This window comes from Eurypyga helias, unplaced genomic scaffold, assembly GCF_000690775.1.
Source record: "Eurypyga helias isolate BGI_N326 unplaced genomic scaffold, ASM69077v1 scaffold8742, whole genome shotgun sequence".
In the NCBI taxonomy this organism is placed as follows: domain Eukaryota; kingdom Metazoa; phylum Chordata; class Aves; order Eurypygiformes; family Eurypygidae; genus Eurypyga; species Eurypyga helias.
In genome coordinates, this window is record NW_010234068.1 from 27,405 (window position 1) to 42,021 (window position 14,617).

Here is a 14,617-nt window from a genome sequence, read left to right on the forward strand (position 1 = left end):
AGCCTGCACCCGCTACAGTCTGGTGGCTGAATGGGAGCAGAGTCCCTTTCCCAATCTGCTCCCGTTCCCTTGCATAACACTTGAGTCCTCTGGGATTGGCAACAATGGGATGTGTCCGATTTCCAGCATCAGGACTGTCAGAGAAACTGCTCGTGGGACACTGCAAGGTTAACACCCATAGGGGTGTATTTAAAAGTCATGTCTTTTCCGCTACCTGGACCATTGCAGGAGACACAGATTGCCTTTCTGCATTCCTCCTTTGACATTCAGGCCATTAATTTCCCAACTGCTTTCTGCAGCACTCCTAGCTTATGCCAGTCTTGCCCGTCCTGGACCAGCCCTTCCCTTGGCTGGCACAAGGGTCTGTATGACAGTGACAGATCACAGCAGCCACCAGAACTGGGTTAAAATGAAGCTCGCAAGAAAAGAAAAAAACCCAGGTTCATTTTAACCTGGCTCGGTTCCTCAGTCCTGTGCTCCACATTGTCAGGGACAAATGAAGAAGCGATACCATGGCAGAGTGAAGAGCAAATGATGTGCGAAATGACAGCCTAACCTATAAATGGATGGAGATGGCCAGTCTCAGTCACCCGGCTTTAGACAATATAAAAATCCTCTCTCAGCTTTCAAGTATTTTTATAGCCTTAAATCACCATTTCTCCTCTCTCTGAAACAGTCTCCAACAAAGGAGAGTGGCAACAATGGCAGAAGAAAACGAGACCAGTGCCGAGTATGTGTGTAGGGCCAGCAGCTCCCATCCCAGCGCCCTGCCTTGTCCCCGGCTTCCCGAGCTGCCCAGGAGACCCCAGAGGGACAAGGTCTCATTGTATTCTCCTGACTCTTGCAGCCTGCAGAGACTGGGGCAGGACTGTGCTCTGCTCCAAAGAGTGAGAATTCAGAGGCTGTACCAGGTAATTCTGGGAGATGTGTGTCCTGGCTTGCACACACCACTTAACTCGGAGTGGATTTATTCCAGTCTGAATGCCTGCCTTCAGGAGGACTCCCCAGAGGGATGAATTCTGACCTGCAGCTCATAGGGATGGGAGGAGAAAACTGCACTGCTGCCGGCCAGCCCTTCACTCCCTTTTGCATCACCCAGTGTCTGATTTCTGGTGGGAGAGGGGCCAATGACGGTACCCGCTGCAGGTACCTTTCCAGCTTTGGGATCTGACTTTGACTATTTGATTGGAAAGCAAAAGGAAGTGCTAAGCTGTCCCTCCAAAGTGTCCTGGCCAAGCGCTCCCGATCACCCATGCTACTGAGTACAGGAAGCACCGTAGGGAGCTGCTCATTGTGGGCACCGACACCTGGGGACCTGGCTCTTGCTCCTTCTGGAGGGTATCGCTAGGGATTCCTGCCTTTGGGATCTGACTTTGACTATTTGATTGGAAAGCAAAAGGAAGTGCTAAGCTGTCCCTCCAAAGTGTCCTGGCCAAGCGCTCCCGATCACCCATGCTACTGAGTACAGGAAGCACCGTAGGGAGCTGCTCATTGTGGGCACCGACACCTGGGGACCTGGCTCTTGCTCCTTCTGGAGGGTATCGCTAGGGATTCCTGCTAGGCTGTGTGCTACCATCGAGCAAAGCACGGCAGCAAAGCCCCTTTTTGGGTGTGGGGTGTTCAAACCCCAAGCTGCACAGGGAGATGGAATGACCATCAGTCTTTCACAGAGACCATGTGGGACCCCATACTGCTCACGGGTTTCTGAGGATGAGCAGGTCTACACAGTCCCTTCCTCAGACCAACTGGAAAATGACTGCAACACAACAAAAACAAGAAAGAACTGAATCTTCTGCAGCTGCAGCGTCCTACAGCATCAAAGGCAACAAAAATTTGTCAAGGGTCCCCATCACTCTCAAAATGTAAAGAAGAAAGATGGAGGTAAATGTAGGGGAAAGTGAGAGGTGAACTGAAAGGATGCTATTTCAGGGTATGAATTTACCTTTCAATTAGAAGTCAGGTCTTGGAGTCTGGGGAGGACCTGCACTTAGTTTTGGATCCTGTGTCTTTCCTGCCCTTTTTATTTGCAGAATAAGCTGCAGAAAACACTTGTTCTTTTAGACATGAATAGTTTTTATCTGAGTGCTACTGCCTACCACAGATTCTGATATTTTTAAATGTTGGCTAATTTTGTGTTTTGAGTAGGAAGCTCCAACTTCACACCAGTTCTACACACACTCTTCTGCTATCCAGCAGTTTGGGCGAGATAAACCTATAACCAAGACTTTCCTCCACTAATCTCTATGGCTTTTATCACGATTTTATTATTGCTCACCTTATTGTGGACTTTGAGAAGCTGGGGGGAGTAACTGAAGTACTTTAAAATTATTTAATCTTTCAAATATCACTGGGATGCAGGCAAGTGTCCCATATATCCACCCAGCCCCAGTTTTTCCTTTCTCACCAGTGAATAAAGGAGGGAAGGATGCACCAGGTAAGCTGCCCACAGTGATTTCTGCAGTGGGCCTGCTCCTCCCCCGGATTCCATTAACCACCCCTGCTCCCACTCCAGTTACTTTCCCAAATCCTCAGTCTCCTCCTGACACTTCTGTGCTGTTTGTCCTGCACCACCCTGGTGCTCGCAGGAGAGGGGATCCCCATGGGCACCCCGCCGTCTCACCCACGCTTACAGGGGAAGGGAGCACCCAGGCAGTGTCAGGGCAGGAAAAGTCTCTGAAAAGCAGCAGAATTAGCAATGTCTTGCACCCAAAGCAAGTCCCAAAGCAGGCAAAGTAGCTGCTGGGGAAGGTGGTGACCCAACCCCAACATCCCCCCTTGTCTGTCTGTCTGCCTTGGCACAAGCTGGGAGGCAGCGGGCAGCTCCAGCACCGGCACCCTCAGCCTGCTCGATGGCTCATCCATAGGGAGCAATGAGGAGGAACGGCGCTTGGCATCATCCTGGGCATCTGCCTGCCTGCCTGCCTGGCTTGTTCGATAGAACAGGCTGTCAAGCACAGGTAGCCACTGAATCAATACGGATTTTACTCCACAGCCCGTGCCTGGTAGCTGTCAATGCCACTTCTGCTGGCACGGCGTGGGCTAGACACCAGGATGAATCCAGGCTATTAGGGAGAGGATACCAGCGCTGACTCCTCAGTGCCCGCCTCGGATGACTGCGAGAAAGAGCCAAACAGGAAGACTTCAGAGAGCGCGTCTCTGCGCTGCAGCTGCCAATCTCCCCTGCCAGCACCAAACATGCATGTTTGCCAAGCACAGAGGAGAGTTTGGATAAACTGCAGTTGGTCAGTCCTTCGGATGAGATGTGAAAGCAGCGGCCTCCACCAGCCTTGCCGAACCCACTGCACATCCCAAACAGGCTATGAAAATCAGCCGACATCCAGATCACCGTCTCCTCTTCCACCAGGCAGCTTCTCATGTCCATTCCAAGGCTGTAAATTGCTGTGGATAATAGCTGTGACGTTTATCCGGACCGTGGCTGCCTACCTGTTCTTGTGCGGAGGGTCCGGTGCTCGATGGTCCCATTGGAGAGGTGATGTCCGTCTACTTGGAGCTGGTGTACTTGGTGACAGCCTTAGTGCCCTCCGAGACGGCGTGCTTGGCCAGCTCTCCCGGGAGCAGCAGGCGCACGGCCGTCTGAATCTCCCGGGAGGTGATGGTGGAGCGCTTGTTGTAATGGGCCAGGCGGGAGGCTTCTCCAGCAATGCGCTCAAAGATGTCGTTGACGAAGGAGTTCATGATGCCCATGGCCTTGGAGGAGATGCCGGTGTCGGGGTGGACCTGCTTCAGCACCTTGTAGACGTAGATGGAGTAGCTCTCTTTCCTGCTCTTGTGCCGCTTCTTGTCACCCTTCTTCTGGGTCTTCGTCACGGCTTTCTTGGAGCCCTTTTTGGGGGCGGAGGTGGACTTCGCTGGCTCTGGCATCCTGAGAGCTCCTTCTCTGGGTCTCGGAGCTGCTTGGAAAAAACAACAAAAAAATCAAATTCTTTTTTGTTCTTCTACAGTACAGTTTTACTGAAAGATGAGAGAGTCTGAGTTGGAGACAAGTGACATCTCTGAATGCGAGACAAACACCCCATGTCCCCGTGCAAGCGTTTTTGAACTGCCAGCAAGAACTGTTCTGGTTTGTGCGTGGCTTTTTGTTGTTTTTTGTTTAAGTCCCTTGTAACACCGGCCCTGCAAACATCGCTGAACCCAGGCCTGGTTGGCATCTACTCAGTAAATATGGGCTAGAAGATGAGCCTATTTCTGAAAAGAACATTGCAGTTCCAAAGAAAAGGCTAACTGCAGCATGGATTAAATTAAATCCTGCTGGCATGGGCTGGAGACTGTTGCGAGGTAACTGAAGCCACCTTTATAGAAGACTGATCAAAATGATTTTATATGGTTATTACAAAGTCAAATAGGCCCTTTCTTCTTTGCATGCAGGTGGAAGTTTATTTTGAGGGCGTTTGCATCTCTGTGGCTATTGTTTTACACCAGGTATTCCAGTGGAATCTAAAAATCATAATTTTAAGCTAGCTAGCTGAGCTATCGGGATCTCTCAGTAGTGACATAAGCTACCAAAAGACCAGAGTAGAAGAGCTCAGAGAAGGTGGCAGGAATCAAGAATGTGGATAGGAGGAGAAAATCAAAGTGCTTTTGGGCTACGTGTTAATGGAGAGAAGCTACATGTACTGAAATTGTTTCCTGCTATTTGGTGCTTTCTGCTTTCAAGACAGAAAGCTTCCACTGGCCAGTTTACATGAAAGATGCCTGATCCTCTCTCGAGTTTTTCTTCATTAGGCCTCAAACTGCAGAGCCCTGACCTGCAGCTGACTGCTGTCATCCAGAAGTTCAGTAGCAGAGAGACGGTGCATAAACCTGTCATAAAACCAGGTGTCTCCCCTACACTACAAATTTACATGCACTTTCCTGTGTGGGTCAAGGGAGTAACTGCATCATAACCTGGTAAACAGTTTGTGTTTCAGAGGACACTTTGAGTGCTCTTGAGACTTTGAGCCTTGCCAAGGCCAAGGCTTCTCTAGGCTTTGATGAAGGATCAGCTTCCAGCATCACCCCAGGGCTTGGGCCTTTACTGCTATGAGCCTCCTTTGAAAATGACCTAGGGATTACAATCTGCTGGCCAAGAGAGACTAGAAGAGACAAAAAGAACTTCAGGGCTGATGGCACGTGGGAAAATGGATAGAAGTAAACAGGAGAGAGAAAGCGGGGATGTAACATATGGTCTGCACACACAGAGAGGGACCTAAATGGTGCCTCTGCCAAAGTAACGGCTGCCTGCTCAGTCCTGCCTCTCCGCCGTGGGAAGGGAGAGATGCAGCCCTCCATCCTGGCCTGCTTTCTCCACCTGCAACCAAAGCCAGACACAGCAGCGGTGTTGCAACCGAGTCTGTAAGAAGTTCTTGGTTGCTCCCTGTGGGAGCAGACGTCTTCCATGCTCAGGCTGGATTTACACGCCCTCATCTTGGTGGGTATCACCTCCTGCTTCCAAACCATGCGAGAAACCTCTGCGGCTCCCAGTCCTCAGTACGAGAGATGCTGCCTTCTGCCCGCAGCGAGCACCAGGGCCGCTGCTGGCTGCTCTACCCTATGAGGCACAGACACTGGGTCTGGCAGGTGTCGGCAAGGGGCAACGCTGAGCCCATCAGGTGGGGGTACGCCCAGCTGCAAGGGCAGGCTGGCACTGCTCAAGATGCTAGGGACTGGGGAGGCAACATCTCCACCACAGCCCTCCAGAACGCCCGCCTGGCTAGAAGCAGAAGTTGGCACCAGTGTCCTTAGCACGGAGTTTTCGCTCAAGCAAAGCTGTTTATTCCTTGCCATTAATGGGAATTTTGCCTTTGTGAGGCCTCAGAGACCCATTCAAGCTACCTTTGCTTCATCTTGCAAAAAGAAGTGTTTTGTCACTCCAAAATGAGATACTGTCTAACTAGGAGGAAAAGGCCAGCATACGCAAAACTTCATATAGCAGGTTGCAAGCACATGACCAACTCCTCGCTGCACCAGAACCTCAAGGTGCTCACGACTAAAGCATACAAATATTGATAAAAAACCCCACCAAAACTGACATACACATATAAATCCCGCCCTGGAATGACTAGTAACCTAACATCAGGAATGGAGGATAGGGAGAAAAAGAAAAGAAAAAAACACAAACAATTATCTTGAAAGCTGTAGATGCTTCTAGTTGGCTTCAGTTTATGAACATTAATATCTCTTCCTAGCTTCAGAAAACCTGTAGTTGTAACATATGTTGTTGTACCACCTGGCAGTCATAAAGTAACATAATTTGCTGACTCTTTGAAGTTAGAGGAAAAGCTGTTTCACAGAAAGAGGAAGGAGATGGGCACGTTGCTAGAGTAGTTCTCCTTCAGGTTGATCTCATACCCTGGCAAAGCTTCATGGCCAAGTGAGCTGAGCTAGGTGAAAAACCATGGACAAAAACCATGCTCAGAGACACACGGGATGGTTCTGACCAAAGTGGACTCTGCGACTTGACATGGCAAAATGCTCAGTTTGAGCATATGAATAAGCAGTGTCATACACATGGCCCAAACGTGCAGCTGGAATGAGCCTCCAGAGCTCCACACTTTGCTTTGAGGATGAGGTACCCAGGTGCTCCATCCTAGAGGAATTTATTGCCTTTTCTTTAAAATCTCCAATGACATGATTTTCACATGCTACATGCTTGATTGCCACCTCATCCCCTTTCGTAGTTTTCCTGTGCATTTGACACAGTGGGGGTGTTGGGAAGGGCAAGTGCTGGACTGCCTCGAAAATCCCAGACAACACCCTTCAAAACTCTGATACCTGCCCCATTAAACACCACATTTTCTTCCTCTGGTGAAACCACCACTTTTCTTCTTTTCTTCTTCTACTTGGGAAGCAGTATTGGGAAAAGAAATCCTCTGCTGCTCATTTGCAGAGTCGAAAATATGTCTTTTCAATGCAAAGGCATTTTTCCAAGAGAGGAAATAACCGTGCACTTGCCTCCTTTTCTCTTGAGCTAATTTCCTGACTAAAAAACACCACAACTGAAAAATGTCAATGACCATCTCTTAGGCTTTTAAAAAAAGTGAGTCCTTCTAAAATATGTATTAATTGTTAAGTGTATGTGTACTGCAGCTTTTAAAATATGAATAGAGAGCCCAAGAGGCACCACAGTGACGTCATATGTCTCCAGAAAAGGTCACACCTACATGAGATACCCTTCCATCTGACCAGCTAACGCTCTCGGGTAGCGCAGCCAGGATCTCACTCTCCTCCCATGTACAGCCACGATGAGGGAAGCGACGATGCTGAAGTTCAAAGATCAGCACAAAACCTTCACTGTCCCTGCCTCCTTCCACCCATTCCATTGCAGTCTACTGTTTAACAGGCAAACACCACCTTCTTTGGGAACAGGTCATCCTCCTTCCAGTGTGTTTGAGCAGTGCCTAGCACAAAGAGCCTGACTGCATTTGCGGGATGCTCAATAAGTAATGTTAGCAATGGCTGACAGTATCACCAGCCCTTCTCTCAGCAGTGCAACGCAATCCACAGGCATGTGCTGCTCTGGGGTGAAGATGCAAGTAGCGGGATTATTTTCAAAGTGCCACGTGAAGCGTTTGTTCAGGGAACACTAGGTGACCTTTAAAAAAACACAGTTTAATGAAAATAGTCGCATTTCTTTCTTTTACTTAAAAGAAAAAAACAAACCCAAAACTGACAAGGTTAATAACTTAGTTTTTGTGTGTGGAAGCGTTGCCATCATGACTGACTTCTCTACTGTGAGGGTGACCAAGGAGTGGCACAGGTTGTCCAGAGAAGTTGCTGGGGCTCCATCCTTGCAGACACTAAAAATCCAACTAGACGTGACTCTGAGCAACCCACAGCAGCCAAAACTGCTCTGAGCACGGGCTGGACTAGATGTTCTCCAGAGGTACCTCCAGCCTCAGCCGTTCTGCGACTCTTGGAGACTGAAGCTGGGTACCTCTCGCCTAGGACATGCTTTATGAGCTGTGTTCCTCGGATGGACATTTCCCATGGGATACTGCAGCCAGAGATTCTCACAAGGACCCCTAAGGAGAGGAGATGTTGCTCATCTCTAAGTCCAAGCCACCAAGGTCCCTGGGACACAGGGTATGGCCATGCAAGAGGAGGCACTCCGAAGCATCACAGTGACGTATGGAAGGTTTCAGGTTTTTGAGGAAAATCTTTGGGCACGTTTTTTTCTTTATGGCTTTGTATGCTCACAGTCCATCAGTTACCAGTGCTGACATTATTTTTTCTTCCTCAGAAAACCAACAACTAAACCAATCACAGTTTTTTTTTCCAGCCAGCTCCAAGCAGCAGCCTGCCTGCTGCTAGAAACCGGAGCGGTACGGAGTGACAGATACATCTTCCTTTGTGTTGACACCACTTTCTTCAGCACCATTAAAAGGAAAATGAACTGAAAACATATTCAAAGATACAAATCACTGCAGTCTCTCAGATCTGAGATGCTGAGAAATCCCACGTGGAGCCTGATGCTGCCTCTGTTTTCCCCAGGCCTGATATATTGATGGAGAGACAGACAGGCAGGGAAGCTGCCGCAGCACCGTTGTTCATTTCTGGCCTTGCTGCAGAGTCTGCAGGACCGGTGCCGAGTTGGTGCCAGCGGTGTGCATGGGTGGCCACGGGTAGGCTATTATCTGGCCTTTTGAACCTCTCCTCACGCAGGGGTGGAAACAGCACTTGGATTTTTCCCCTCTCTTTCCTATTAAAAGCTGCCCTCGCTGTGATGAGCTCTGCAGCATCTACTGTAAATCCCCATGCCCACCAGGCTGCTCCTTTGTTATAATTTCCTAATCAACCACAAAAGTTACATTTCTAGAATCAGCACTTTGTTCTGAGCAGGTTTTGGTGAAACATTAAACATTTGTAGGAAAAACTCGAGCTCTCATCTTTTGGACATCTGATATTCTGATCTTTGCTAATCTTCTGATGATCTATTTTCATCCTTGCTAGAGCAAATGAGAGCCAACAGGCACTTGCTGTTTAATCTGCCTCTTAAGTAGGAATGTCCTGTTAGTTCTGTCCAATTATTGTCCCTTTCCTTAGTTTATCTTGCTGAATAAAATAAAGCAAGCTTGGCTTTAATCCTACATGTCAAGAAACATAAAGTGAAATTTGCTGCTGTTTTTTGTTTTAAACTCTCTGGAACACAAAGAAAGGCAACAAACTGGGGAATGTTTACACCGAAAGGAAAAGGCTTTCTAATGGCTTCATCTGCTCTGAAATGCTTGTAAGAGCACCGACAGCAGATCTGGTAAATACAGTTTACAAATTAGCAGATGTCAGCAAATGACTGTTGTTGGAACAGGGTATTTCTGCAAACTGCAAATCCCTTCCCTTTCATAATGTACAGCCATCTACCTGGAATTCCTTAAACAAGAATTTGCTCATCCAACAGGTGCCATTATATAGCAGTATCTGAGAAAACAAGCAGATATTTTATTGCTATTTGGTACCAAGCGCTGCCTCAGGTAGCAAAGCCGATCAGAAGCGTGATGAGTCACCGTGAGACATCGGTGATGCTGCCTCATGTGCAAAAACTGATAGTCATATTTTGGACTGGAAAGAATTTTTCTCTTGGTATGTTGTCTAGCATGTGATGATGAGGTAATATTTGTTTTGAAGGAGGAGGACAATTTCCTAGAATAAGGTAAACTACTCTGAAATGCCTGATTTCTTCCAATGGTGGAGGGGTGCAGAGATCAGTTTTGGGATCCCAGGTCTGCTCACAGGTAATCCATTACCAATAAGGCCCCATCCTCAATCTCATATACTCTGCTCCACTTTATAGGATTGCTCCTGTAAAGTTATCATTTAAATGGCTAACTTTTAACCTTGGATACACACATGCAATTCTTCTAGTGAAGAGATTCATGCTTGCATACTGGAACATTAAAGTATGTTAAGACTGAGGATGCCCCCTCCTCCTTAACATAGAAAGGAATGCTACAAACTCACTCCCTGACATGGACACACTATGTTCAAAGTAATCTTTGGGGGGTACTGGTGGACAAAAAGCTGAACATGAGCCATCAGTGCGTGCTGGCAGCCCAGAAAGCTAACCGTATCCTGGGCTGTATCAGGAGAAGTGTGGCCAGCAGGTCGAGGGAGGGGATTCTGCCCCTCTACTCTGCTCTGGTGAGACCCCACCTGGAGTGCTGCATCCAGCTGTGGAGCCCTCAACATCAGAAGGATATTGACCACTTGGAGTGAGTCCAGAGGAGGCCACGAAGATGACCAAAGGGCTGGGCCACCCCTCCTATGGGGACAGGCTGAGAGAGTTGGGCTTGTTCAGCCTGGAGAAGAGAAGGCTCCGGGGAGACCTTATAGCACCTTCCAGTACCTGAAGGGGCTACAGGGAAGCTGGGGGGGACTTTTTACAAGGGTCTGTAGTGACAGGACAAGGGGTGATGGGTTTAAATTGAAACCAGGGAGGTTTAGATTAGATATCAGGAAGAAGTTCTTCATGGAGAGGGTGGTGAGGCACTGGAACAGGTTGCCCAGAGAAGCTGTGGATGCCCCATCCCTGGAAGTGTTCAAGGCCAGGTTGGATGAGGCTTTGAGCAACCTGGTCTAGTGGAAGGTGTTCCTGCCCATGGCAGTGGGGTTGGAACTACATGACCTTTAAGGTCCCCTCCCATCCAAACCATTCTGTGATCTTCAGATTTCTTTAGAGGAAATACAAGCAGAACAGAGCACTGAGATACACTGGCATCCTAGCTCTTGGACTGATCCTTATCATTGCTCATGTTAACACACTGCCGGTGAGTTCAGTTCAGGATACTCCCTACAGTAATCTTTTCTTTTCTTTTCCAGCATTTCCACATATGATTTTAGAAAACATATTTTTAATCACCAGCAATAGCTGTAATTTCTTTTGCTACTCTGCCCAAGCTGCAAATACTTCTCAGGTTTGCAGGGGTATCCATCAGAGATGCTTCTGTACAAAGGAACAGGACCCTAGATCAGAGCTCTCTGCAGAGAAGATAAATTGAATTTTTGAAGAAAATAAAATCTTATCCATGAGTCAAGCCGAGGAACAGAGAGACACAGTGCTCCAAGAATAATGAATGCCAGGAGGCTAAATATTGCTGTCCTTACTCTGACGAAAGGAGTGCCTGTAGTCAATGGGGGTTTAACCTGGGTCTGAAACCACAAATACGATCTTTAGAGATGCTTAGCACCAACAGCAGACATTGATTTCCACTGGAATACAGGAGGTTCAGTCCTTTATAAAAGTCAGACTCCACACTTCATCTGTGTTTTCTTACTGTGAATAAATATCTGAGTACTTAAAGAAGCTTTAACATGACTTTTATCGGCTCTTTATGAGAGGACTCATTAGCTACCTGCTTTGGAATCTCTCTGATCTACACGCTTGTCCAACAGGACCTAATAATGCAAAAAGGAGAAATGTTTTCTGTAGATCAATACCCGTTAAATGTTTATGAGAGTACACTCAGTACCAGCTTCTGCTACAACTACACTCCAGTCAGCTTTCCAACCAAGAGTGCCAGTCTAAGAAAAATGTGTATTACTCAAACACCCTGGAAAGCCCACAGTACTAACATCTAGAAGACAACTAGGTTCGCTCCCTTCCTGGGCTTTTATCAGTAAGGCAAACCCTTAACACAACATAAACCTCAGGACAAGCTTCCCCACCAAGTTTCATAGTCAGAATGATTTGCTTCTTCTGTCACGAACCCATAAGCAACAGGCTTCTGTTCCTTTCACACCCCGCTTCAACTCAACGGGACCCACTGGGGGTCAACCAAACAGCAGCAACTCTGTGTCTCCTGTCCTGCGGTAAATTCGGAAAAGTTGCTCCGAAGGCAGGGGAGGTCAGAGCCTGCCGAGCACTTACAGGCAGGTGATCTCGGGCTGACCTGGGGCAATGCTGGGGAGCAGGAGAAGCAAGCAAGGCATGGCAGCAGCTCAGCTGCTCGGCAGCACTGCAAGCTGTACGAATCTTCTCGGCAATTTGCGAAGGACAGATGAGTGGAAATGGGTGCGAGAACAAAAATCACAGGTGACGGGTCGGCAATGCTAATGACACATCACACATCGGCAAGGTGCTTTAGTTACACCATGACATCCTATGTTACTGAAAATAAAAAGCATAGATTCAAAATAAATTACTCTGTGCCGAGCAAAAATGGAAATGGCTTCATCTTTGACCTCATCATTCAGTTTCTCTGGAAAAGCAGAAGACCATATACTTACTTAGTCTGCTGTATCTAAATAACTCCTACAACGGAGCCATGGTCTCTAAACTAGTAATAATAGTAAGCCTAAAGCACTGCTATGGCATTTAAGCAAACTATTTTTTATGGATTTTTTATGGAGTAATGGAGAATTATCAAAATTCCAGACTATTTTTGTTGGTACTGAAAAACATATCCATTAAAAATGTGCTAATTCAGCCACGGCCAAAACTATGAAAAGCTGCAGCCCAACACGTGCAGGCCATAAGGGGACAGTGGGTGGGAGCGGGAGTAGCAGCAGCCCCAGGAGATGAGAGCTGCTTTTGAGTTAAGGCAGGGATTACATGGGAACCGACGCAGACATGTGTGGCACCTCTCCCTCCCACACGCTCCCTCCCCAGGTTTCAGTAGGTGTCTGGGACCTTTTCCAGTGCTACAGATAATCTGTGTAGAAAAAAGAAACAAAAGCAAGGATTGTACCCCAAAATGTTTACTCTGGCCATACCATGTTGACTGGGAGTAACACATACGGATAGAAAACCATGCCAAAGTGGAAAGCTATATTCCCAAATTAGACCGAAGATCAAATCTGGGCCATTAAGGCTTTTAAGAGTGATGTGATGGGTATATCACAATGTAAGTATTACCCTGTCCTAAACGATAAAGGTGAAACAAGGCCAGCAAAACTTTTTCACAACCTTCACACCGTGTATATGGGTCTAATGCACGTATGCTCAACAGACCTGGGCAGTGAGCACCACCAACTCTCCTCCTACACGCAGAGAAAGAGCCAGACGAGGGCACGATGTGTGCAGCTGTAGTCAGTCATGACTGACATTCCTTCTAAATGAGAGCCTCTAACTTCAGTCATTGTTTCCCAGGTACATTACCTGCATCTCAGCAAGTCCTGAAAATTATTTTAAAAAACGAGTGGAAAGCATGCCATTAATGAAAAAGTCAGGAGCACGTGAAAACCACTTTATAAACCTGCCAAGCGCGGGTGCCTGGGCACGCAGGGTGTAAATGCAGGAACCATGGGTACCACACAGGTACAACCAGGAGGACTGCGTGCCATGCCACAAGCTTAAGGGCAGCGAGTGGCACAGAGTCAGATTTCATTGCTACAGGACACTGAAAATAATGTAATGTGTGTATTAATAATTAATTTGGCATGGTAATAGCAATTTTACTGTAAAATAGAGATGCGTGACTATTACCGGAGCCTTCAGGGAAACAAAGATAAATGTCCTTCTCCAGATCTCACATCATCCAATAACCGTATTGGGAATATGATCCAGGACTGCTGACACCTTTCTCTGCTGCAGCTACTAGATCACATTACCAGAGGCAGAGGGAGAGTCCTCTGAGCCTTAGAGGTCATCTTCTGTAGAAAGCAGGAAAACGGAGAGCCTGCTAGAGGGAAGGAGGGGACAAAAGCGTGGTTGGGACAGCACAGCAAAGCTCCACTAGAGAGAGGAGCTGGCTACAATCCAGAAATAGATGAGGCGTGAAAGCTAAGGACACAAGAGTTATCAAAGGTAAAAGTAAACTCTGGCACTAGAACTGACAATAAGTGATTTTAAAATGTTCATGGATAAATACATACTGAGGATGAGAAGAAGGAACTTCACTTACATCCTTACTCGGAAGCAGGAGGATGAGGGCAACTGAGGAGGGGAGACAGATGAAGAAACCCACATCTTCCATAGTTCAAAGACAAAACCTGTTTATTTTACTTTTTAAAAAAGATTGCTAGGATATGGCTCTGGCAATAGCTCTGCATTAACCAGACGATGCCTTTCTGTTCTGCATTGCTGTGCTACTGAAGAATCACAATCAAAACACACTGAGGTCCTTCACTTTGCATTTCTCGTTATTCTTTATTGTTCCTTCCTTCTTTCTCTCACACGCATTACAGTGCCAGGAGGTTCAAAGCCCTGGGAGGTTTGCTGCCACTCGGTCCCATCCGCATGTGATATTTGTACAGAGACGAACACATTACTTTGAACTACCAGCCATGGGGTTGAAAAGCTTGCGGCTTTCCAGAAAACACTGGAAAAAATGTTTCAGGCCAGGTTAGCCCCATGCCCAAACTCCACACCACACAAACCGCCTGTGAATGGTGTTTTAATTTAGCTCTAACTTGTGACAGAATCATTACCATGTGGACTTAGTGTGCTTGTCACTATTCTGACACACGCTAAAAAAGGCCATCTCTCTTCCAGAGAAATCAAAGTATAATTACGGAAACATCGATATTTGTGTCAGGCAGGGGTGCAGAGAGCTCACTGCTGAAGATGTGGTTGCAGCCACCAGACCAGCACTGAAGAGAATGGGGATTGCTGGACAAAGTGATAGCCCCCAAACGGTCCTGGCTGGTCAGCAGCAATTAGAACAATCATAGAATCATAGAATCA

The 14,617-nt window shown here is 47.3% G+C and overlaps 1 protein-coding gene across 1 annotated transcript; it reads right to left on the reverse strand.

Moving 5' to 3' along the window:
• Positions 1–3,501: 3,501 nt before the first annotated feature.
• LOC104517316 (histone H2B 5-like) lies at positions 3,502–3,882 on the reverse strand. Its single transcript, XM_010161927.1, has one exon. The coding sequence runs from the start codon at positions 3,880–3,882 to the stop codon at positions 3,502–3,504; it is 381 nt and encodes a 126-aa protein (XP_010160229.1).
• Positions 3,883–14,617: the final 10,735 nt, after the last annotated feature.

Bases quoted from the DNA above. Each gene is read 5' to 3' on its own strand.
- LOC104517316 (XM_010161927.1), bottom strand. From the start codon at position 3,882: ATGCCAGAGCCAGCGAAGTCCACCTCCGCCCCCAAAAAGGGCTCCAAG.